Source organism: Natrix helvetica (genome assembly GCF_964273705.1).
Source record: "Natrix helvetica genome assembly, chromosome: 1".
Taxonomy (NCBI): Eukaryota; Metazoa; Chordata; class Lepidosauria; order Squamata; family Natricidae; genus Natrix; species Natrix helvetica.
The window spans coordinates 370241571-370266506 of record NC_138548.1 but is presented as its reverse complement, the minus strand read 5'-3'; the positions used below and the strand labels follow the sequence as shown (position 1 = coordinate 370266506).

The 24936-nt window shown below is 39.8% G+C and overlaps 1 protein-coding gene across 1 annotated transcript in view; it reads right to left on the bottom strand.

The window, feature by feature from the left end:
* Nucleotides 1-14689: 14689 nt before the first annotated feature.
* LOC309384592 (vomeronasal type-2 receptor 26-like) overlaps nucleotides 14690-24936 on the bottom strand; it is a gene marked incomplete at its 3' end in the record, with an annotated part of 326225 nt that continues 315978 nt past the window's right edge. Inside the window, exon 2 of the mRNA XM_081938293.1 lies at nucleotides 14690-15585. Within this exon, the coding sequence (XP_081794419.1) occupies nucleotides 14690-15424 (735 nt within the window). The 5' untranslated portion in view covers nucleotides 15425-15585. The remainder of the gene's footprint in view (nucleotides 15586-24936) is intronic.

Here is a 24936-nt window from a genome sequence, read left to right as displayed (position 1 = left end):
TTAATAAACTCAGCTTTTTTCTCATGCACATATCACAACAGTTTATTGTTGATTAGTCACTAAGCCATATCAAGATACAGAATATAAAACACAGACTTGTTCTGGATTCTTTTTTTAGTTTTTTGTCCAATTGCATAAAGACAAAGAGACCACAGTTCCTAATATGAATTGCAACAATTCAAGAACTTTTTAATTGGGAGTTCCGGTTCCGGCGGCAGCGGCGACGGGCAGCTCTTTGCCCGCTCCGGCTCTCCGGTGGGCTTCCCCACTCCTTGGGGGGCACAGGACACCCCTCAGAGGGGTCCTGCCGGAGGGGCGGCATCGCGGGGAGCTCCTGCATCGGCGGCGGCCGGCGGGAGGTCTCTCGCGCGCCCAAGGCACCGGGGAGCTAGATCGGAGGGCGCCTCGCGTTTCTGCGCTTCGCGCCTCGCTAAAGCCGTCGGGAGAATGAAGCAATTGAAGGAAGCAGCTGCGGTGCGGTGAGGCTGCTTCTCTCTTCATGCCCTATTTTGCACAAAGAACTAGTTAGCTTTCTTTAAATAACTTTCGGAGTATTCTGGAGGCGCGGCTGGAGGGAGGGGGGTTTCCCCCCCCCTTGGATAAGCGGCGAGGAATAATTTTGCTCTCAGCCCCCGGGGAAGGAGGAGGGGGGAGAGCCAACGAATGAAGCCTCACCCAGGTTGGATGATTTTCTTTGCAATCTAATTTCACTATTTACTGTGATTTGAGGACTTTTGGAACTTTTTAAAACTTTGATATGCCTCTGTGCCCAAAACTGGCAGGGCAAGATGGCACACTTCCGTTGTCTTTATGAACTGTGAAACCTGACTCCACCTTTAAAATTCAGGCTTCCGGTCTTTGTCTCCGTGTCTCCCAGAGGAATCTCTTGTGGATTGGTCTTTTTGAACTTTCTAGGGGAAACCTTTCATCTATTGCCAGACTTATTAGAGAGACTCTCTTCTGCCTGGTTCTTCTGCTCCCGGATCTCACCTGGCTACCCTTCTTTTCTAACTGTTTATCTTATATATGGACTGAACTTCTAATGTTATAAAGGATGGCATCCAAAAGACCACCTCCTGGGAAATCTGGCTTTGCCACATCTGCTCCAACATCTGTAACATCCAGTCCAGCCACACAGTCCAAGATAACAGAACTGATGCAACCTAAGACTACAGAGATGGACTTTCAACAAATGCTTCAACAAATTTTACAGGGCCAGGAGGAAATCAAGAAACAGCTAAGGGAAATGAAAGATGAAATTAAAGAAAATCAAGCCCAAATTTATAAGAACTCACAGAGACTGGATCTTGTGGAAGGGGGGGTGGAGGAGGTGAGGGGGGGGGTGGAAGCTGTGCAGAAAGGGAACAAAGATCTTGACATCCAACAGATGAAATTAGAATTTGAGAGAATGTCCTATTATCTTAGATTTCAAAATGTTATAGAAGAAGATGGGGAAAATATAAGGGACATTATGACAAACACTCTGGCTGACTACATACACAAAGAAAAACAACAGATGGGGTGGGATATAGATCTGGTTTATAGAGTGAATTCAGCTTACGCTAGAACACACAATGTACCCAGGGAGGTTCACATTAAATTCCTTAGAAAAAGCACAAGAGATGAAATTCTGGGTGTACAAAGGGGGCAAGCATTGATATATCATGATATGGAGATAACCATTCTGAAGCAGATCCCTAAGAAGATTAGAGAAAAAAGAAAAAATTATTCGCAATTAGCGAATAAATTATACCAGAAAGGGGTGTGGTTTAGATGGTTGATGCCTGAAGGTATGTTGATATTCTGGGAGGAGACAAGAATTAGAATTAATTCACCCATAGAGGCGCAGGCCTTTATGGAAAAAAATAAAACACTCCTAGAGAAACCACCAGATACCACAACGGACACGCAGGACACGGGAGGGGCCAGAGCTCTGCCAGTGGAGGGAGATGGGGCAATAGCAAGAAGACTCAGATCACAAAAATAAACAAGAAAATCATATTATTATAAACTGACCGAAAGTGAAAATGGAATTATATTTGGATTTTATACTGTAATGTTTAATTTGATTGAATTTAATAATAGAACTAATATGCTGACTGTAATCAATTATATACTAATGCATTATATTAAATGTATACTATGGGTATGGAGGGAGGGGGGCCTCACACACTTTGCAACTGCCAAAATTTGTATACCTGTCCATTTACCCTTTTCCCTATAAATCTTGAAAAACCAATAAAATTTTATTATGGAAAAAAGAACTTTTTAATTGAAAATCTAACATTTTTTTTTACTGTGTCACTATCCATACCATTAATTTTATAAAAAACAATTATATGCCTTAATTTTATAAATTGTATAAATTCCCAATTCAGCTCTGAAGGCAGCAGCTGAAGTCCTTTTATCCACCCACAAGATACTTCTCATGGGATGTGATCAAATTAGTTCAAGTAGTGATATAAATTAAATCCCAAAGTTCAGCTCAATATAAATGCATGGTGGTAACTTTGCCCTTTTGTACTTTAATAATTCAGGCTAACAAGGATGCATAGCTATGATTTTTTAAAATTCTTTTAAAAGTGCTTTCACTTGTCCCTTTGGTCTAAATGAGCTCCTTTGATGTTGAGGGAGCCAAGATCCAGTCACAGAGAAAAATACCCAGGTAAGGAAAGGTGTGAACTTGCTTTATTGACTCATCATCGAATAGCCCTAGATGGCAATATATCATTTTTCAAAGACCCTAACTTTTGATTTTGACTTATCAATAATCAGATAATTCTTATGAGAATAGGAGCCAAGTCTTCTTAACAGTATATGAAACCCAAATGTCACATTGGCAGCACCCTTGTGTTAATTTCTGGTGGGGATCCGTCCTACTTCTCAGGGCTCCATTGAGCCCAAATCACACTCTCTAACAAATGAACAAAGAACATGGAATAATTGGGATGGAAGGGATCTTGGAGATTTTCTAGCCTGACCTGTGACATTGATTAATTGTTCTCATTGTCAGTGCTTGTAGAGAGGGTGTTGAGCAGGGTCAACATTCTGAGTTCCATTTAAAGGGCAATCAGTTTCTTCTATGTTCCTTACTCTGTTGAAGCAAATACTCTAAAAGCAGGAAAACGTTATTTCCTCTGATTGATATTTTTAGAGTTAGATTGTTCAAGACGACACAATTGTCAATACTGGGTCAAATCTGGTTCTTCTGCAAGGAAAGCACTTTTCATTATTCAAGGGGAAGCTGATATATATTTTAGTCACAATGTCTGTTAGAGATCTGGGCCTGGAATTGCTAGCTTGCTTTTTATTCCCTGTCTTTATCTGTCGGAATTAGGTTTGACCCATATGGGCATGGCAGATATTGTTGATATGTGTAAATGAAGTTGCCAATATAGAATCCCACCAGTTGGGATATTTCTTGAATTGTTCAGCTGGTAGAAAATCCTCTCCACTGGCAATGTTGTTTTTCAAACCTTTTATGATTAATTTCATCATGAGGATTTCAGGGTAAAAAATAATTAACAGCATGGATAACTTATTTGTAGTTTCATGTAAAGTGGTTAATCAATGTTAGCGGTTCTTACAGGTTCATAATACAGTACATACTGATTCATCAACAGTAGGAAAGATAATCCAGTCAGGCTCTGTTTATTAATCTTGGATTTGTTTGTGATTGAAAATACCATTATTTTGACTAAGATCAGACTTTTAAAAAGTGAGCTTTCAATCAGTGCTGCGTCTTCCTGTTGTTCAGAAGACCCTTTGATTGAACACAGAGCCTCTCCTCACCTTCCCAAATATGCAGCAGAAGACCTTTAACCAATGATGAAGGGGTCATGAGAAGATATGTTTCTTTGGATCATTGTTCCTCCCTCACTGTATATCCCAATCCCTAGTCATGACAACTACAAATGATATGGTGAAAAACAGTTCTTGAATTCCATAGAGAAGACATGGCTGGATCTATTCCTCACAAACCATCACCACACTTACTTTATCAAATACAGAAATGCAAACACAAACCTGTGGGATTTTGTAGGGGCCTGTTAATGTTGACATCTGGATGGAGATGTTCTCAAGAGCTCCATCAAGAAGAGCCAAAAGGTTGTCCTTCCTTCCACAGCTGTAATTGGGAACATTGGCTTCTCCATTAGAGAGAACATCCAGCAAGGCATTTGAAGTTCTGAATGTGTTCGAATAGTTGTCATGGATGTTGTAGCCAAGTGTGATATTGTGCAGGAGTTGGGGGTTTTTGTTAACCATTTCAATATTTAAAATCATTCTTTCTGTTATATAAAAAATAGGACTGTAAAACCATGTTCATGTTAATATTAAGATCAACAGCAAAAACTAAATACTTATCTCTATTTAATCCTTTTTTTCTCCACAAACTAACTGAGACTTAAGCCAAAATTGATCCAAAACCTGACGTAAATTATAGTGACCCATCACCCTTCAATATTTCTGAATATTGAGAAGATCGGATAGAGATAGTTTTAGGATTAAAAATCAGACGTACACTAAAAAAAATCATGCATATACTATTATTTGTAGAAGTACTAATTTTCATCAGCCCACTAAAAGATTGCAGAATAATCATCAAAGTAGAACAATCATAAATAGAAGAGATTTTTTGATGAGAGATCCAGAAAAGTTGTTCTAAAAACAAATTATTCCTATAAAAATCAGGCACAGAATATCAGTGAGAGGTTATAAAAATATGGAAATGAGCTGAGCAGGGAAAACTACAACAATCACTACTTTCAACAAAACTCAGTACAGGAGAACCTCTGGTCACAACGATAATTCGTTCCATAACTTTGGTCGCAATCTGATTTGGTCGTGACTTGAATCTAACCAAAATTAATGCAAAATTAATTCAGGGTCCATATGTGGATCACTGATCTTTGTAAACAAACAACGGGATATTTGGCCCTTACAAAAAACCCGGATTTGGTCATGGCCAGAGGCTTTCGTGACCAGAGGTTCTACTTTAATCAAGTCATGGATTTAGGATTGAACAGGGAGAGGAAAATAATGTGGACTTCTTTCAGGTTTTATTTTCCTTAGGTTTGGACTTGAGCCTCTTTCAGATAATAAAAGAAAAAAGTGAGAGGCGACGGAAATCAAAAGGATTCAAGAAATTTCTCAGTTCCTGCATTACAGGAGTAAGTAAAATAAGAGGGGAAAAAAGAGTGTTAGAACTGCAAATGGAGGGAATGAAACTCCATCACAGTGAATGACTTACAACCGCTTCTGAATAGAAGGAGCCACATTGAAAGGAAATGTTGTATGTCTTATTGCTGATGCAGACATAACTATACCAATGAGAATATCTCCTGGCCTATAATAGCTCCATGGCTTCCATCCAACCTGGTTGTCCAAATTCAGTGGGCACTTCGTTCTCAGCTTCCCAGAGAGAGGCTGGGACACCAGTAGCTCCAGAAGCAGAAGCAGGAGGTCCATAATTCATAGGACTGAATCAATCTCCTTCCTGTTTCTAAGGAAGAATTGAAGCACTCTCACAGGATGGAGTTTCCAGTGGCTTTCCTGATTCAAACAGAGAGAAACCAAGATTCCCTTGGAAGAGAGAGAAAGTACATTCAAGAGGGCAGCTCCTGCCTGTCCCATCACTTGAGCCACAAAGAGCATAACCTGTGGTCTTTATCCTTTTCGAATGCAAGATCCCTTCCATGTTGCTTCAGTCTGATGTTTACATCAAGGGCAGTCAGGGGAGAAGTAGGAGGAGAGATATCAAGACCAGCATAGTAATAATAACAGTGAGAAGGAACTTCTCCTCTTGGGACCCTGAATTTCTTCCATGTAAGGAAGGGTAGCTGGAGATAAGCATATTTGTGAGATATCACAGATACACCCCTTGGGGCTTTGTTCTGTGGTGGCCTTACACCTTCCTCTTAGGACACATCCAGAAAGTTATGCTGGAGCAAGAAATATCAACAGCCAGGAAAGTGACTTTTGCTGTCCTTCAGTGTGGTCTCTTGTCTCTGGAGACTGTTAGGAAAGGTCAAACAGAGCTATGGAGTTTGATGCCACTTTAGGTTGGTGACACTTAACTCTAGTGCTGCCTGTGCTCCAAAATCATGGAAGCCATCATTATCCTTGAACCCAGCAAATGTTAAGAATGGGGCGTGTTTGGTATTTTCTTCTGATAGATTCATCTGAAATTGGAGCTGATTTGATTACTTGGAACTGAAGTGAAATTTCATTTGCCCTCCTTTCTAGAAACATTTTTTTTTTCATGAGATCTAAGATTGAGGAACGTGAAATCCTGTGGACCACAACACTGAGTAAGAGAGAGAAAATGATAGAGTTGGTAGTGAATTTTGTTTCAGTTTCCTGGAGAAATTCTGTGTTGTTTTTCCATACTGAGGGACTTCGACGTTCCTTGGTTTCTTAAATAAACTGTGAGCTATGAGGTCTGCAGCTCAGATGGTCTGTGTCCATAGTGTGGTGGATGGTGGGACCCAGTGGTGGGTTCCGGCAGCCGCTACAGCCGGTTCACTCAGGGACGCACTGCGCTCGTGTGCTTGATACATGCTGTGCATGCATGTGCAGTACAATGAAAATTGTTATGCACATGTGCAGAAGCCAAAAACAAGATGGCGCCACCTGGAGAACCAGTTCATGGGTGTGGCAGGCCTGGGTTGCTGCTGGTTCCAGCCCCCTAGGCCGCCAAACCATTATCGGTTGAGCCAAAGTGGTCCAAACTGGTAGTACCCAGCACTGGTGTGACCTGATTTCTTGCCACAACCCTCCAGACGTTGGCTTAGGGGGACCTCTTAGCAGTTCCTCTGTGGCTTCTTTCTCCCTTGCATCTTCACAGAAACCTCTAAGGAGAAGGAGACTCATCTTTGGTTGGCCATGGAGTCCCTGAAAATATTACTGAGATTTAAAAAAGTATTTCATACATTGCAGTCCCTGGGAATCTTGTCCTCTGCAAATGTGCAAAGCAGAGCATCGTGCTAAGCCCAGCGTTTTGTTTGTGTATTTTGGCATGGCACAATATGCCAATGTCGCAGTTCTCTTTCCTTAACCTAAGTTAAGGGTGTTGTGTGAACTCACACAGATTTACCACAAACCATCTCTGTTACGGCCAGTGCAGTATATTGATGGGCTGGCTGCTAAAGCAAGGTCATAGCACCCACTCGAAAGTAAATCAGGAAAACTGTAATGGGGGTGGGGGTGGTTTCTGTCTGCCTCAGCAGACAAAAGAACAAAGAATGCTGATATACAGGAAATATCCATCTGTAAAGCTTGTAGCAATTATGGGTAGCTAGAAAGCTGATAAAAAGTAACAAGGATTAGACAACTTGCAGACCTCAGCTAAATGTTAGGAATGGGGAAGGCCTGCAGCAAATGAAATGCCTATTAGATAATTCCCGGGGCATTCATTAGCCAAGGCTTAGGAAAGGGACAACTATAGACCAATAGAACAAATTGTAGAATTGTTGCTAAAATGTTAATTAGATGATATTTCTTATTATTTCACTTTGTCCCGTCTTCTCCTTTAGTGAAAATGTATAAAACTCACTTAATCCTTCGTTCTTGGTTCTTGGCCTTTTGACCAGGAACCCTTTTCCTTGGAGTACTCCAATAAAAAGCAATCAGAAAACCTGCACCTCTTGTCTGGCGTCCATCATTGGCTTCGGCACCAGGCTCAGACCCGAATTGGGTCAACAATCTGGGGGCTCGTCTGGGATTCCACACCTGAATTCAATTGGAAGGCACCAAAGACTACCAGAGGAAGGCCCCTGGATGGGTAAGACTTAGTGGCTGAAAGGTGTGTGATTGCTCTAAAATAAAACTCCCGGTCAGTGACCAAGACTGTGTGTTTCTGCACTGCTAGCCGCCCTCAGAGCTCAGGAGTCTTTTGACAGTGATTGAGTACTCTGAAAAGCAAGGGGTAATCCAGAGATCTGTGTGTCTCGCTGATGCAGAAGTAGATTGATTGAATGTTATGAGCCACTGTCTAAATGTACGTCCAGCCTCTGTAAGATTCTTGGTGACTTCTTAATTGAACTCAAAGGCTGAAGCCCTGAATAAAGCGAGGAGCAGGAACCGGTGGAGGAACAGAAAGAGGCAAAATGTGGAGGAAAGTTAAGGACTGGGCAGGAAACGACCCAGGGGATAAGAGGAATCCACCTGAGATCCGGCTTTGAAATGGGAAACGGGTAGCAAAAAGGCATCCAGTCCAGGAGCGACAGAATTGCCAAAAGGGAAGTTGCCCAAAGATTTGCCGGTGGGTTGTATTTTGCCTCAATCTGATCTGCAGCTTCGAGTTCCCATGGCTGGATGTCACAGTGGCTTAGTGTTTCTTTCACAGAGTCTTTCTGGCTCTTGCACGGTTGACCTTGAGGTGTCCACTCAGATTCCAGGATACAACAGAGCAACTGGCAAAGCATAAGGAGACCATCCATTCTGATAACAGGTCCTTCCATCTCATTTGGCTCCTGATAAACTAATAATGAGATGATTGGAATGTGATCCTTGAAGACATACTTTAACCTTTGCTAAGCGGCTTCTTTGCCCACCTGAAAATACAAATCACCAGGTAATTCAAGCCAAGCAAAAAGCATTTATTAAAGGGGGAAAGAAATCAAGTCTTTCTATAGGGTAGAGAAACAAAGTACATTTGCAATATAGCAAGTGATCAAACAATAAAAGACACTGATGACATTTGAGGCTTCAACAAAGAAAAACATTGATTCTACAATAGAAAACATTCTCCAAGTGGCAGATTTATGGGTTACAATACTCTTTCCCAGCAGAGTTTGCAGTAAACTCGCAAGTTTATTAAGGTGGGTTCAAGTCTATTTATGGGGGGACAGAAACAAATGTTACATGCAGTTCATTTGGTGTGTGTAATACATCAGAAAGCAAGTGATCAAACTATAAAAGTCAATTTTATTGGTATTTTTTATTTTAATGTTGCACATTTGATCTGGTTTTTTTCTTGATTGTAAGTAACTTATAGTCACCCCTTGTCAAGGTGGCCAGTGTATAAATAAATAAATAAATAAATCACCATGTAACTTTTTCTTCTTTTGGGGGGTATTTTTTTTTTTTTTGGAGGTATCAAAAAAAAAAAAAAACCCATCCATGCAAGCCAACACTGTCAGTCAAATTAGGCTGGTGAGACTGTCCTGGTCAAAGTCCCCATCCCAGGAAGGGAGCCAAAGGCCGCAGGCCTGTTTCCTGGCTCCAACCTCTGATGCCAGAAGAGGGGAGGAGGGAAAGCATCATCCATGGAGGTAGCCTTCCTCTGTCCCCATCAGTCGGGAACCCACCATGGCGGAGGCTGTGCAGGAGCTACAGACAGAGAGGCTTCTTAAGAAAGGAGAGGAGCTGAAGGCCCTGCATGTCCTCCATCCTCCAAAGAATAACATGGCTATTAAAGGTTTACACCCAAAAACTTCATTTTGGTCTTTGGGAATCCCTACCATATAACTTCACACAAGCATATGGACTGACTTTTGATCAAGGGGTTTCCCCTTCTCAATCCAAGAGAAAGTTCTCTTGTCTCTTAAACCCTTAAGTCTGTTCTCATAAGGTCCTCTGAAGGTTCACAGCAGAGACCGCATGATTGACAATCGTCTTTGCCTGAGACTGAAAATGACCCATGGAAGCACAGAAGGGTCACACTCACCCCTCCAAAGCCAAATTTCCCTTGCCAGAGACCTCCAGTCATTTCTCGGTTATGCTCATTGCATGGCCAATGGAGACTGAGAATTGGAATGAAAAAGAGGCCACACGGAATTAAAGAGCCAAAATAATCATTTAGACACAGACTGTTGCCTTAAACATACTCCTAAACAATTCTGTTTTTTTAGTAGCAGAAAAGGACATGAATCAAGCCCACTACAACACATCCATATGCCCTGTTATCCCTGATCACAGAACAAAAATTTCGATTCCTATTTCCGACACCAGTTTCAAAACACAGGACGTCACTGCAGTGTGTATTAAACAATATATTAAATACATTTATTTTGTTTTATCACAACAAATAAAAGACAAAAGAGAAAGACAAACAAACAGATACATCCAGCACCAACAACAACAAAAAAAAAGGGGGGGGGAGAAGTGACCCAAATATCAAATAAATTTAACATTAAAGACACACAATCAAACCCGGCTGGATGCTGAAAAAAAGAAAAATGAACTTTGGAGTGCAGTCCTCTCCAAAGAAATAGTGAGAAATTCCTTCAAGCCAAGAGAAACATCTGTATCATATTCTCTCAACCTTCATAAAGTGATACAGTTTTTATAAGTTTTTATGTTCTTATGTTTAAAGTTAGAAGCCATCCAAAGTCATAAGTGTGGGGTCTTCATATAAATGTGTTTATTAAATAAATATATAACTAGTTACACATTTCAAAAAGGAGCGGAAATGATGCAGAAAAGGGGGAAATGATCCATTCGTCCACATTTATAAATACAATACAATACAATAGTAGAGTTGGAAGGGACCTTGGAGGTCTTCTAGTCCAACCCCCTGCCTAGGCAGGAAACCCTATAATACAACCATTTAAATAGGAGCCAGCTGTGTGCAGCAGCTGCCAAAAAAGCCAACACAGTTCTAGGCTGCATCAACAGAGGGATAGAATCAAGATCACGTGAAGTGTTAATACCACTTTATAAGGCCTTGGTAAGGCCACACTTGGAATACTGCATTCAGTTCTGGTCACCACGATGTAAAAAAGATGTGGAGACTCTAGAAAGAGTGCAGAGAAGAGCAACAAAGATGATTAGGGGACTGGAGGCTAAAACATATGAAGAACGGTTGCAGGAACTGGGTTTGTTTAGCTTAAGAGAAAGAAGGACTAGGGGAGACATGATAGCAGTGTTCCAATATCTCAGGGGTTGCCACAAAGAAGAGGGAGTCAAACTATTCTCCAAAGCACCTGAGGGTAGAACAAGAAGCAATGGGTGGAAACTAATCAAGGAGAGAAGCAACTTAGAACTGAGGAGAAATTTCCTGACAGTTAGAACAATTAATCAGTGGAACAGCTTGCCTCCAGAAGTTGTGAATGCCCCAACACTGGAAGTCTTTAAGAAGATGTTGGATAGCCATCTGTCTGAAATGGTATAGGGTTTCCTGCCTAGGCAGGGGGTTGGACTAGAAGGCCTCCAAGGTCCCTTCCAACTCTACTATTGTAATTGTAATGTAATGTAATGTAATGTAATAGGGATGAATCACCTACTAAGAAACAATCTATCCCATTTTGGGAGGGGGTGATCAGTGAAAGGAATGTAACTGTATAAACCTGTCAGTTTGAAATAAAGGAAATGTAAGAACACCTACACAAATTAGACAGGGTGAGAAGATTTGGCAACAAGAAAATAAGCAGCAGAAACCCCAAATAGGGACAAAAGGACAGGTAGAGCTTAACCAAGGCATGACGCTATAGGTGCAAAATGATACGTATGCTCAAACAAGGCACAACTCCATAGACAAATGGACAGGTAGACTAGAAGCAAGGTAGAAGTCCAAAAAAAAGGTAATATTTTTACAATACAATACAATAGCAGAGTTGGAAGGGATCTTGGAGGTCTTCTAGTCCAACCTCCTGCCTAGGCAGGAAACCCTATACCGTTTCAGGCAAATGACTATCCAACATCTTCTTAAGGACTTCCAGTGTTGGGGCATTCACAACTTCTGGAGGCAAGTTCTCTTCCACTGATTAATTGTTCTAACCATCAGGAAATTTCTCCTCAGTTCTAAGTTGCTGTAACTTAGCAAAGGTCACTGTGAGCTGTAAGGCTAAGTTCCTTATGTCTTCATTTGAATACAAAACAGTCCCATTCATTTGGAAGCTGATTTTTACCCACACTATTGCGGTTAAAAATGAGACTTTGTGTCAACATACTGTATATATGGTCAAAGTTCCAATTTTTTTTCTCTAAGTCTTTTTCCATTAAACCCAAAGGAAACGTTTCTGGTTTCATTTTTATCTTTGTTTTCAGAATTTTTATGTGTTAAAATATGAATCTTGCTCCAAAATATCTTTGCTTTATTACATGTCCACCATAACTGATAAAAAGTCCCTTCTTTACTTTTACACTTCCCACATTCATTTAACACATTTTTTTTATACATTTTAAAGAGGGATGCGATGGCTCAGTGGCTAAGACGCTGAGCTTGTCGATCAGAAAGGTCGGCAGTTTGATGGTTCGAATCCTCAGTGCCGCATAATGGAGTGAGCTCCCGTTACTTGTCCCAGCTTCTGTCAACCTAGCAGTTCAAAAGCATGTAAAAATGCAAGTAGAAAAATAGGAACCACCTTTGTTGCAGAGGTAACAGCGTTCTGTGCACTTTCAGGGTCTAGTCTTGCCAGCAACGTGACCACTTTGGACAGTGCTGGCTCTTTGGCTTCAAACTGGATATGAGCACTGCCCCCTAGAGTCAGGAACGACTAGCACCTATGTGTGAGGGCAACCTTTACCTTTAGGAGTTCATTGCTTGCTTTGGGTCCTACATCTGATTTCCACAATGCTGAACATAGAAGATACCAGAGAATAAAGGAATTTCCCCTTTTTAAAGAAAAAAAAATGTTCCCACTGCCAACCACTCTAATCACAGGCATTTAAGGCAGGTGAGGATTTCCCCTTCAATCCTCTTCTGATTTCCCAGAGGGCTGGAGAGGAAGAAGGGTGGGAACAAGGAGACCAAATTGGCCAATAGCTGTTCCCCCATAGATGGGTCTCTCTAGAACTGAAGGAGCTCAGAGGAGGGGCAGGTTCGACACTGAGGACACCTTTTCCATTATTATATGGTAGTAGAAGTGGGATATTGAACACTAGGGGGTAACCAGGGAATCAAGAGGGCAGAGGTCGCATACAAACCACAGGTCTTAATCCCCCCCCCCTTTAGAAACTGGCAACGATGGATAGGTGAGGATGGATAGGTGAGGTAGTGGTAGGGCAGTCACACAATTGGGAAGTGTCAACAGTGGCGGATTTAGGCTCACTGGTGCTCAAAGCACTGACAAATCTTGGTGCCCTCCTCCTTTGTACATACTGTACAAATCTTCATTGGGTATTTTGTTTGTCAACTTTGTGGTGTCCCCTTGGGCCTGGTGTGCTAAACACGTGCTTAGTCTGCTAAATGGTTAATACACCACTGAGTGACACTGATACCTGGATGCCAATCCTCTCAGAAAGGCACAGGCTATGAAGATGTCTGCTAGAGAAGATTCCTCACCAGAAGGCAGAAAGTATGTTCAGTGCCTCAGCCCAGAGAAGCTAGAATGGGAGGCTAAGAGAGAGGAAGCCACGAAGAGGGTGAAAGTTGACCTGGAGCTTCAATGAAGGGAGATTGATAAGAAAGGGCACCAAACCCAAATAGAGCTGTTGAAGTTGCAACACTGCATCATCTACATCAATCTTTCTCGTCCCAATAGAACCAAACCATGAGGGAATTGGAATACCAATTCTGAAAGAACCATGAAGGAGATGAGGTTGGGACTCTCCTAACCAACGCTGAAGATACTTACCAAGCTGAAAGTAGTCCGAAGCCCAGGATAGGGTTCATATGTCCCCTCTCTTAAAGTGGCACTTCACTCAAATATTGGCTAACCCGTATGCTGAGAAAAAGGAGGGCTACCAATATTAGGTTACTTTATTGTTTGATCATTATCTTGGATTTTAATTTGATTAATGTAATTATTTTTTATTTCCTTGGATTATAAATAAGCTAATTTCTCAAGCAGAAACAAACAAAGCAATAAACCAACAACAATTGCAATCAATAAGCAAATGTTATGAGCAGAAGAAACAATTTCATGATCAGGTCCCTACTTTTATCATTAGATGTTCTTTAGCGTTTAGATCTGGTCTAATGATAATAAGGTAGCACTTGGGGAAGAAGATGCAACCAAACAGCCCAGCACTACATGTCACCCTAGTCCTTCTTTTCATGAAACTAGAAATGCCCAATTCTAGCAACCACTCTTTATATGTTTTAGTCTCCAGTCCACTAATAATCTTTTTTGCTCTTCTCTGCACTCTTTCCAGAAGTCAGAACATCCGCTTGGCACCACAGCCCACAGAAGCTGGAACTGGAGGCTAAGACAGACTAAGCCACCAAGAAGATGGAGCTTGATTTGGAGCATAACTAAAAGGAAATTACCGAGAAAGAGTACAGAGGAAGAAAGAGAAGCAGCACCAAAAGCAGTTGGAGCTGTTGAAACTGCAGTGTCAAATCATCCTCATTAATCTTTCTGCACCCAGTACAACCCAGATCTTGGGGGAGTGGATCTACCTATTTCCAAAATACTGTGAATGAAATAAAGCTAACACCTTCCTAACTAGCTTTGGAGACATCTGCCAAGCTTTCAACAGTCCAAAGCCCAGGACATGGATCACACGTGTCTTCTCTTGAAGGGTTGTTTAAGGCAAATATTAGCTAATCTGTGTGTTGAGGCAAAGGAGGACTCCCAAACAGTTTTACAAAAGGAATATTAATTATTATTTTATTTGTTATATTGTCTGATGATTATTTTGTATTTTAATTTGACAAGTCTAACTTTCTTCATATTTCTATTACCTTTGGTTTTAAGTAACATAAATTATTAAAAACACTAATGAAGAATATAAACCGATAATAATAGGAATTATTAATTAAATCTTATCAGCAAAAGATACAATTTCACAATCATTTCCCTCATTTCTTCTTTAGATGTTCTTTAGTGTTTAGATCTGGTCTCAGGAGGATAATGTAGCACTTGGGGATGAAGATGCACCCCAGAAGCCCAGCACCAGAGGCCAAGATGGAGAAGACCTGCACGGCCACCATGGACTTTCCTTTGGTGCTCAGGTAGGTGGGCATGAAGGAGACCCAGACACTGCAGAAGACAAGCATGCTGAAGGTGATCAACTTTGCTTCATTGAAGGCCCCAGGCAAATTCCTGGCCAGGAAAGCCACTATGAAGCAAATGGCAGCAAGGAAACCCATGTAGCTAAGGACAATATAAAACATGGCAACAGAGCCTTCATTGCATTGAAGGATGACCTCTCCTGGCTGGGAGCGCAGGTCAGAGTCAGGAAATGGGGGAGAAACTCCCAGCCATGTGGTGCAGATGAACATCTGGACAGCAGAACAAGAAAGGATGATACAGTTGGCCAAGCTCTTCCCCAGCCATCTCTTCACTTGGTTTCTTGGTTTTGTGGCCAGGAAAGCCAGCACCACTGTGATAGTTTTGGCCAAGAGAGAAGAAATGGCAAGTGAGAAGACACTGCTGAACATGATTTGTCGGAGAAGACAGGTGGCTTTTCTTGGCTGGCCAATGAAGAGAAAGGAGGACAAAAAACAAAGCAGGAGGGAGAACAAGAGGATGTAGGAGAGGCCCCGGTTGTTGGCTTTGACAATGGGAGTTTGTAGATATTTAAGGAATATCATTAAAACAAGGCCTGTGGTTAGAAATAAGAGGAGAGCAAAAGAGACGAGGATGATACCCAGATGTTCTTCATAGGACAGGAAGATTATTCTTTTGGGGATGCATTTGGTTCGATTCTCATTTGGATATTGATCATCTGGGCACTTGGTACATTTTTCGGTATCTGAGAAAATTAAGTAACATTTGTTTTATAATCTTTCAAATTTCAAAAAAAGCTTTGGATGACATGTGATATTGAGAGACAGGAAAGCCTCAGTAATTGTATATTCTTACACTACAGCAAACCCCCCCAATATGTACAACTGTTAAAAACAAGGATAACAACCTAAAATTAAAAGAAGAAATATCTGGTGCTACTACTTCCCTTCTCTGAGGTAATCCACCAGATTCTTATCTTGCACTGACTTTAACTTATCCCAAATGACTGGGAGAAATAGCAAGTCTCCAGAGGTTTAAGATGATGGGGCCTATTGAATTTCATGGGGGAGTGGGTCAAATGGGGAAGGAGCTGCACCAGAAAAGGTGGGCTTCTGAGGACCCATAAAGTGGCAATGTTTTAGGGAAGAAGATCTTTTGCATGCCAATTAAATCTGCTCTGGTGGGACAAGCAAATAGTCTCAAGGAGTGGAAGTGCTGCAGATACCCTGGTTCTGTCTCACGTAGTGTTTGAAAGATGAATTTAATTGCACTTGGAAAGAAACTGGGATTCTGTGGAGCCTGCACAATAGTTGATCCTTTAAAATGAGATTCTTTCCACAGCCCTGGGGATCTCCTGGTAACACGGACCCATCTTGAATTTAATGAAGATTAATTCATGAAGGAATTTAAGAATTTAAGAGTCTGTTATCTGCAAAGTCGTTTACCCTGTAGAAATGAGAAGATACAGTGATATATTCCTATACTCTCTAGATTTGGCAACAATTTTAAAGAGAGAATGAATTCAACGTTGGTATCGATGTATATTAAGTAGCTTGGTCATGTATTAGTTCTCTTTTCCTTTTAAGCCCAACACTGTATGTTAGACTTCATTTCTCCTTTCAGAACCAGGACTATATTCCTTTTTTGTTGGTGTTATAACTTTTGGTATCTCACTATTTGACAGTGCTATTATGGTGAGTCCTCTGTTTGATTTTCATTTGCTCCTTGAACCCAACATCTCTCCCTCCATGGTTCCTTTCAATTAGATATTTCAGTTTATGAGGATTTATTATCTTCATAAATATTGACTGATTAATTGAGGAATTGATTGGTGCTTCTTTTGGCTTTTAATGCACAATAAAGGGGCTGCCACAAAGAAGAGGTGGTCAAATTATTCTCCAAAGTACCAGAGGACTACGGCAAAAAATAATGGTTGGAAACTGATCAAAGATCGAAGCAACCGGGAATTAAGGACAAACTTCCTGACAATTAACCATTGGGACAGCTTGCCTTCAGAAATCATGGATGTTCCATCACTGGAGGTTTTTAAGAAGAGACTGGACAGTCACTTGTCTGAAATGGTATAGGTTCTCCTGCTTCTGCAGGGGGCTGGACTAGAAGACCTTCAAGGTCCCTTCCAGCTCTATTCTATTCACAATTGGGTTGATTGAGCAAAACCCATTGATCTAAAATCATTCCTCAAGTTACAAAGAACTCAGATGTTCCTTAGAAAGATAAAGAGGGAAGAAAACATTCAAACTGGCAAATAAAAGAGATTTCCTATGCAACCCACAACATCCTTTTTCCTACTTATCTTTCTAGATATTTTTCTCATACCTCCCATTATGGAAGAAATTGGACATCATTAAAATCAAGAAGTAAACGATCAAACTTTAACATGTGTCTTTAACATGTATATAAATCAATGTTTCCTTATGTGTCACCAACCTTCCTGAGTGGAGATGGTCCCCTCTGGACAAGGAACGCAGTCGTAGCAGCAAGCTGGCTCTCCTTCTCGAGCCTTCATGACAAATCCAGGCTGACATTTTTCCACACATTTGGACTGAGGCAGAGGCTGAGAAGAGAAAGAAGAAATGCCAAAGAAAATATGTTAGACTCAACATCCATGTAAGATGGAGGTAGATATGAACGTTAGACAAGTTATCTCTGGGCTTCACATAGGCAAATTTGAAATATCTGCACACTTCCAAATGGTTGCAAGAGATACAATTGCAGGTAAATGTCTCATTTAGTTCCTTCCTTTTTCTACCGATTTATCAGATTATATATATATATATAATATATATATATACATACTTTTCTTCTTAACAAAGCCTGGAGGGATAAAATTGAGAAAAGATTTAAGCATTAAATGACAACCAATGTTTTCCTCCTCATAGTGGAATTTACATTCATTCCTCCATTCTTCATATATGCTTGATTTTAAAATGTAATATCCACTCATAGTAAATTTTAGAATAAACATTATTGTAAAATATTTGTTGAAATTTTATTTCATTGGATTTATTAAAATAGAATAAAATGGTTATGAGGAAAGACATTTTTGGCTAGTAAAATCTGGAAAGGTTTCTTCTGGAGTACATAAAACATTGCAAAGATGCTTCCCTTTGAAAGCAGTCCAAAAGTATCTCCCAAATAAGATAAAAAAGGAAAGTTTCCTTACAAATAAGGTCTGTCAACCTTAAAGATCTTTGTACTTGGGTACACACACACACACACACACACAAACACAAAGACACACACACACACACCGGACTACATAAAACAGAAGGTGGAGTTGCAATGTATTTAAAGGACCGCTATATTGCTACAGAAATGCATGAAATCAAAGGTGAAAACCTCCTAGAATGAATATGGGTCAATATAAAAGAAAAGAAAATGACATGGCCATAGGTGTATACTATAGGCCACCTAATCAAGCAGAAAAATAGATGTCCGCTTTGCTAACCAACTAACAAATATATGTTGGAAACACACTACAATAGTAATGGGTGACTTCAATTACCCTAACATCAATTGGAAGGCTAATTCTGCACCAAGTGAGAAATCAAAGTAGAGAGACAGCCATACTGGATTTAATTCTTACAAACAGAGAAGAAATGATAGAAGGAGTTGAAAGTAGAGAAACCTTGGGTGAGAGTGACCATGTCATACTAGAATTCAACATAACACAAACCTTTCTAGTCTAGTGAAGAGGAGGACCAGGGGAGACATGATAGCAGTGTTCCAATATTTGAGGGACTGATATAGAGAGGAATGGGTCAAGCTATTTTTCGAAGAACCCGAAGGCCAGACAAGGAATAAGGGATAGAAACTGATCAAAGACAGATTCAACTTAGAAATAGGGAGAAATATTTTGACAGTGAGAACAATCAACCAGTGGAGCAGAAGTTGCCTTCAGAGGTGGTGGGAGCTTCATCACTGGAAGCTTTCAAGAAGACACTGGACTGCCATTTGTCAGAAATGGAGTATGGTCTCCTGCTTGTGCAGTGTGTGCATGTGTGTGTCTGACATTCTAGATTCTAAAACTATAGTGAGGTGAGATGGAGATGAGGTCATGAGAACGTGTCCCTCAAAAAGAGTGAGTTTGATGCACCACAAGGATCACGAGTGTGAGTCCTATGTGCAGAAGGGTTTTTCAACACAAATTATCCATCATAAGGTCCTTTCTGTTGAAATAATACAATTAGGTGGCACACTGACAGAGAATTTTACACTCATATTTATTATTAGACTGATTTGGAGCCTCTCATTTTGTTTTAAGGTAGCTAACAATCACGATAAACAATTGCATTTGAGGGATTTTGAGATGAAGTGCACTCTTAAAAATCTAAGTAACATATCCATCGAAATTGTCCCTTGTTATTACTGATATCAGGATTTTTTTTGTACCAAAGTCATGCTTCAGTACTTCAGTTTTCAAGCCATTATCATAGTGAGATTGACAGCAAATGAATTTAATCAATCAATAAGGTCTCATCAGACTAGTCTTTTTGATTTCATGTGAACTGACAGCCTTGGACCTCCTTCCTAAATTCCCCTACCTCAGTGGGGTTAAAGAGAGGTGTATATTGCTATGACCTGGTCTCGGGTAATTAAAAACATCTCAGACTCTGGACCTGCTTTTTTAGGAGAACCTGATTCCAACCAGGACAAGATGAAGCTTAATTCCCAATTGGACCATCAGGACCTCCCTACAGTCTTGATTCCATTTCATTGGATTCAATCCAAACCTGAAGTCAGGAACGGGTCAACACAATTGCCTTCATATTTGATCAGGAACATGTGAACTCAAAGCTATGGACCCCACAATCCCCAACATATGAGGTCCTCTCTCCCCGGCTTTACTAGTCCACAAACTAAATTGCAGACTAGACACTGAAAGGCAATGATTTGTGTCCTACACAAAAATCTTCCCAAATCTCTTTTTAGATATAGCTGAATCAGTTTATGACTGTATTCGACATTATATCATCCGAAGGATAACATGGTCAATAGAACTGAAGCCTCTTTATCCATCTAAGAAAATTATAAAATGTTTACACATTCAGTTTCCAGTGAAGGTTATCTACCTCTTTGACTTGGTTGAGTCCACTCAAAATGGGTCCTAAGGCTTTTGAAAAAAGAGAAAAGACACCAATGTTTTCTCTACCTTGTTGAGCAACTTTAGCTGTGACAAAGTATCTTGGTTGATTATAAGTCTCTGTCTCTCAATACTCCCCAGTTGCTTCTCAATGGGATCCTTCTTTGGGAAAATCACCCTACTGATGATATCCAGATCTGCTGCTACATCTCCATTTTGATCCAGGTACACTTTCATCAGAGAAAGATTGAACAATTCACTCTTCTCCAGAAAAGAATGGAACTAGAATGGAAACATACAGGAATTTTAAAAGCAAGCAATCGGCGATGGTGGGGGTGGAGATGGTTGTTAATCTCTTATGTTATTTTTTATATTTCAATCTTTCTTCTATGGTTGTTTAACTTGCAGATATTGTCAGTTGAGAGAACAAGTCTTATCACTATCTTCAAAACTCAAGTACAAAGATTCACCAATATTTCTCAATCATGCAGTATACTGGCAACATGTAATCTAATCTTCAATTAGGTTGGCATGCTTTTTTATGGTATGGGAAGAATAAGATACACAGCTACTTTCAAAGACATTATGTTAGAAATGCATTGCTATCAATATGTGTTAAAATTAAAGAACAACATTATTTGAAAATACCAGTCTGGCTTTCCACAATGGAAGCACTGATACATCCTAATGTTAGTAATATGGAAAATATTATAAGATATAAATATATTCTGAATGAAAAGGGGGAATTAAAAACCAAACAGGGACTTAGTAGTCAAGGGATATATATATCCACAAATGCAGATACAATCTCAATATGAGAAAGATGCTAAAATGTATGGTTTTAATAAAGAATTAACAGAATTGGACCAGTTATTAACTGAACGGTGAAAAATTGATAAAGAAAATATATTATTACTTATTAAGTATTAAACTTGAAAGTGAGCAGGTAAAGGAGACAATGATAGTTTGGGCTAAAATTTTTGGATATATGATAGAACTGGATAAATGGCAGAACTGTGGGATAGAAATGTTAGATTGTGTATGTCAACAGCATGTTAAGAAAACTTGTATAGATGGCATTTTGCACCAAGATTGGAAAAAAATGTATAAAGATACATCCGCTAAATATTGGAAGTGCAATCAAATCCCTGGTTCATATTATCATATGTGGTGGACATGCCCAAAAGCTAAAAATATTGGACGAAAATACATACTTGGTTGGAAAAAATGATAAAGCAGCATATAGATCTGAAACCAGAAATATTTTTATTGGGCATTCTGCCAGAAAAATCTGATAATCCACTTGGACACATTTATAGCATCGAGGATTTGCTACATGATTGTATAATTGTAATGAATGGCAGCTGCAATTTATTTTAAGATTTCATTCATTTCATTTGTCACATTATTCTATATGTAGAATGGCTACTGATTATAATAAAGTATTGTTAATTTTTTAATGATATGATAATAATCATATTACTCATTTGAATATAATGTCATTAATGATCCAGTAGAATCATACCAGATCCCCTTCCAGGCAGCACACTTGGAGAAAAACTTGCACAAAATTTTCATCAGCTTTAGGCAAGGAGAAAGGAGGCAAGGAAGAGATCAAAGGGTCTACTTTTAGCCTTGAGGAAAGGCTACAAGGAGAAGAGCCATCTTGGTTTACAGAAGGAAGGAATCTGGGAACATTTTTTTCTAATATACAAAACATCTTGGTTGTAGAAGGGAGGATGCAGGGCTCTTCCAATAAGCACAAGACATTATACAGTCACTTAAGATCTTAAACAACCAAGCTCAGAGACCACCAAAGACCTTGAAAAGGAATTTATAGTTTGATAATTCCTTGTTGGGACCCCTTACCTTCCATGGCTGCAGCCTTGGAGCCCCCAACCTCTCTTCTCCCTTCTCCCTTCTCCTCTTGGATTTGCATGCAGCATGTAAGGCATGGGACAGAAACTTAATGACACTGTACGTAACAACTACATTTGTGATCTCCATACTATTCTGTTTCTCTTGGGTTTCCAGTGGGGCTTTCTGGGTGCATCTTCTTTGGCCTTTGACAGAAAACACGTGTTTTGAAACAGAACAGTGAAAATACCCAGCTTGAAATTCCTTTTCCACAAAGAAATATTGTTTATAGGCATCATCCTTGTCCCAACTCTTTTTCCACTGAAGAGGAAAGGTCCAAACACTATGGACATATTTTAAAAGGCTGCTTTCTCCCATGTAATATACTCCAGCCATTGTCATGATCCAGACTTTCCCTTCAATGGGTCCTGGCAAACGCCTAAGCATTAAATGGAAAGAAACAATTCTGTCTAAAATGGAAGTAAATTCTATGAGGTGAACAAAAACATTGACTTGTTTCCACTTAGAGAGGGCATCCCTGAGGGGTGCTGTGTGTCCAGTCACTGAGAATTGTTGTGATATAACAACACAAATTCTATTCCTCAGAAGCATGGGTGTAAAAGTCCTCATGAAATGCTCTCCCTTCTCTGTGTTCTGAGCAAAGAGACCGATTAGGGTCCATCCAAAATGGAGTAGCAGTTGGACAATTCCTGGGTGCTGGGTCCCATCTTTGGGGAACATCGGATGGAAAAAAGGGAATTGACTTTTATCACTCAGAGCCCCGGAAGCAACTTTATCACTGACCTCAAAAAAGCAATGAAGAATTCTGTTATTTTGGGGTCCCACCAACTTTGTACCTTTTAATGAATCCAACTTCATGCACATATCATTTCTTGCTGATTAATCTTTAGGCCATATCAAAATATAGGCTATAAAATATAGAACATTAACAAGTCACTATGTAAAAACAGAATTTAGAAAAATAAGTACAATAGAATAAGCACTGAGAATGAAAATGAAGATTTCATCTGAACAAATTTCCTCCTAAGAAAAGCACTGTATTATATGCTGAATTGTTTTAATATTAGGATCCCAATAGGTTGTTAATCAAATATGAAGTCCAAGATGTTGATCCCCTCTTTCATATCAAATTGACATTCAAAATAATAGATGTATTACATCTTCTATCTCTAGAGCTCCACAAATAAAAGTGTGTTTCCTGTAAGATATTTGGAAGATTTAACAGGTAAGGAAAAGTGTGAACTTGCTCTATTGGCTCCTCATCGAATAGCCATTTATGACAATGCAGGCATTTTCCAAAGACCATAACTTTTGACTTTGACTTATCCATAATCAGATAATTCTTACTGGAATAGGAGCCAAGTCCTCTTAACAGCATATGCAGTGCAAATATCATATTGACAATACCTTTCTTTGACCTTTTGATAAGTATCAGTCTTACTTCTCAATTTCATTGTGCAAGGTGCAATGATAATAAAGTAAATTTAACTTCACTTGAGACTCTAGAAAGAGTTCAGAGAAGAGCAACCAAGATGATTAGGGGACTTGAGGCTAAAACATATGAAGAATGGTTGCGGGAACAGGGTATGTCTAGCCTAATGACAAGAAAGAATAGGGGAGACATGATAGCATTGTTCCAACATCTCAGAGGTTGTCACAAAGAAGAGGGAGTCAAACTATTCTCCAAAGCACCTGAGTGTAGAACAAGAAGCAATGGGTGGAAACTAATCAAGGAGAGAAGCAACTTAGAATTGAGGATAAATTTCCTGACAGTTAGAACAATTATTCAGTGGAACTTGTGAATGCTCCAAAACTGGACATTTTAAAGAAGATGTTGGATAACTATTTGTCTGAAGTGGTGTAGGGTTTTCTGCCTAGGCAGGGGGTTGGACTAGAAGACCTCCAAGGTCCCTTCCAACTCTGTTATTCTGTTCTGTTCTGTTCTGCTCTGCTCTATTCTCCTCTACTCTATTCTTTGTTTACTGTATCAAATGCTGTAAATCATTTCTGCTTTTTATATTTGGGAACTGCAATTGTCATCTAAAATCCAATTGGGTACAGCAGGTATTATTTATATTTGCAAATGAACCTGCTAATGGAGGATCCCATCAGTTGGATATTTCTTGAAATGTTCAGCTGGTAGACAATCCTCTCTGGAGCAATATTGTTTTTCAAACCTTTTATTATGAATTTGATCATTAGCATTTTAGGGCAAAATAGTTAAGATGTTGGATAGTTTACACATGCACACAGATACACACACACATACAAGTTTTTGTTTTGATCCTCGCTCCCTCCTTCCCATGACTATATCAATCCTCAGTCATAAAACCTACAATAGCCATAGTTAAAAGTAGTTTTTGAATGCTATACAGAAGATACGACTGGATCTATTGTCAGACACGACCACCGCTCTCACTTTGCCAGATAGGGAAACGCAAACACAAACCTGAGCAATTTTGTAGGGGCCGGCTAATTGTGACATCTGGATAGAGACATCCCTGTCAGCTCCATCAACAAGAGCCAACAGGTTCTCACCTCGCAAGGATGGAAGGCTTAATCAAAATTGAGCCTGGCGAGATTTGAACTGCCAAACGTCTGGAAGCAGTCAGTCAGCAGAAATAGCCTGCAGTACAGTACCCCACTCTCACTTAAGTATGTAAAGAAACACACACACACAAACCTGTGGGACTTTGTAGGGGCCTACTAATGTTGACATCTGAATGGAAATCTCCCTGTCGGCTGCATCGAGAAGAGCCAAAATGTTGTCCTTCCTTCCACAGCTGTAGTTGGGAACATTGGCTTCTCCAGTAGAGAGCATGTCCAGCAAGACTTCTGAAGTGCCAAGTGTGGTCACATAGTTGTCATGGATGTTGTAGCCAAGGGTGAGATTGTGCAGGAGACGGGGATTCTTGTTAACCATTTCAATATTTAAAATCATATATAGCATTATTTCTTCTTGAGAAGGTAAACTAGTGTAAAAGCATTTTAATCTTAATATTAGCATCATCAACAGCAACAAAATAACTTTTTAATCTTATTTTTCTCCATAAGGTAACTGTGATTTAAGCCAATAAAGATCCAATACCAGAGACAAATGATAGTCACCCATTA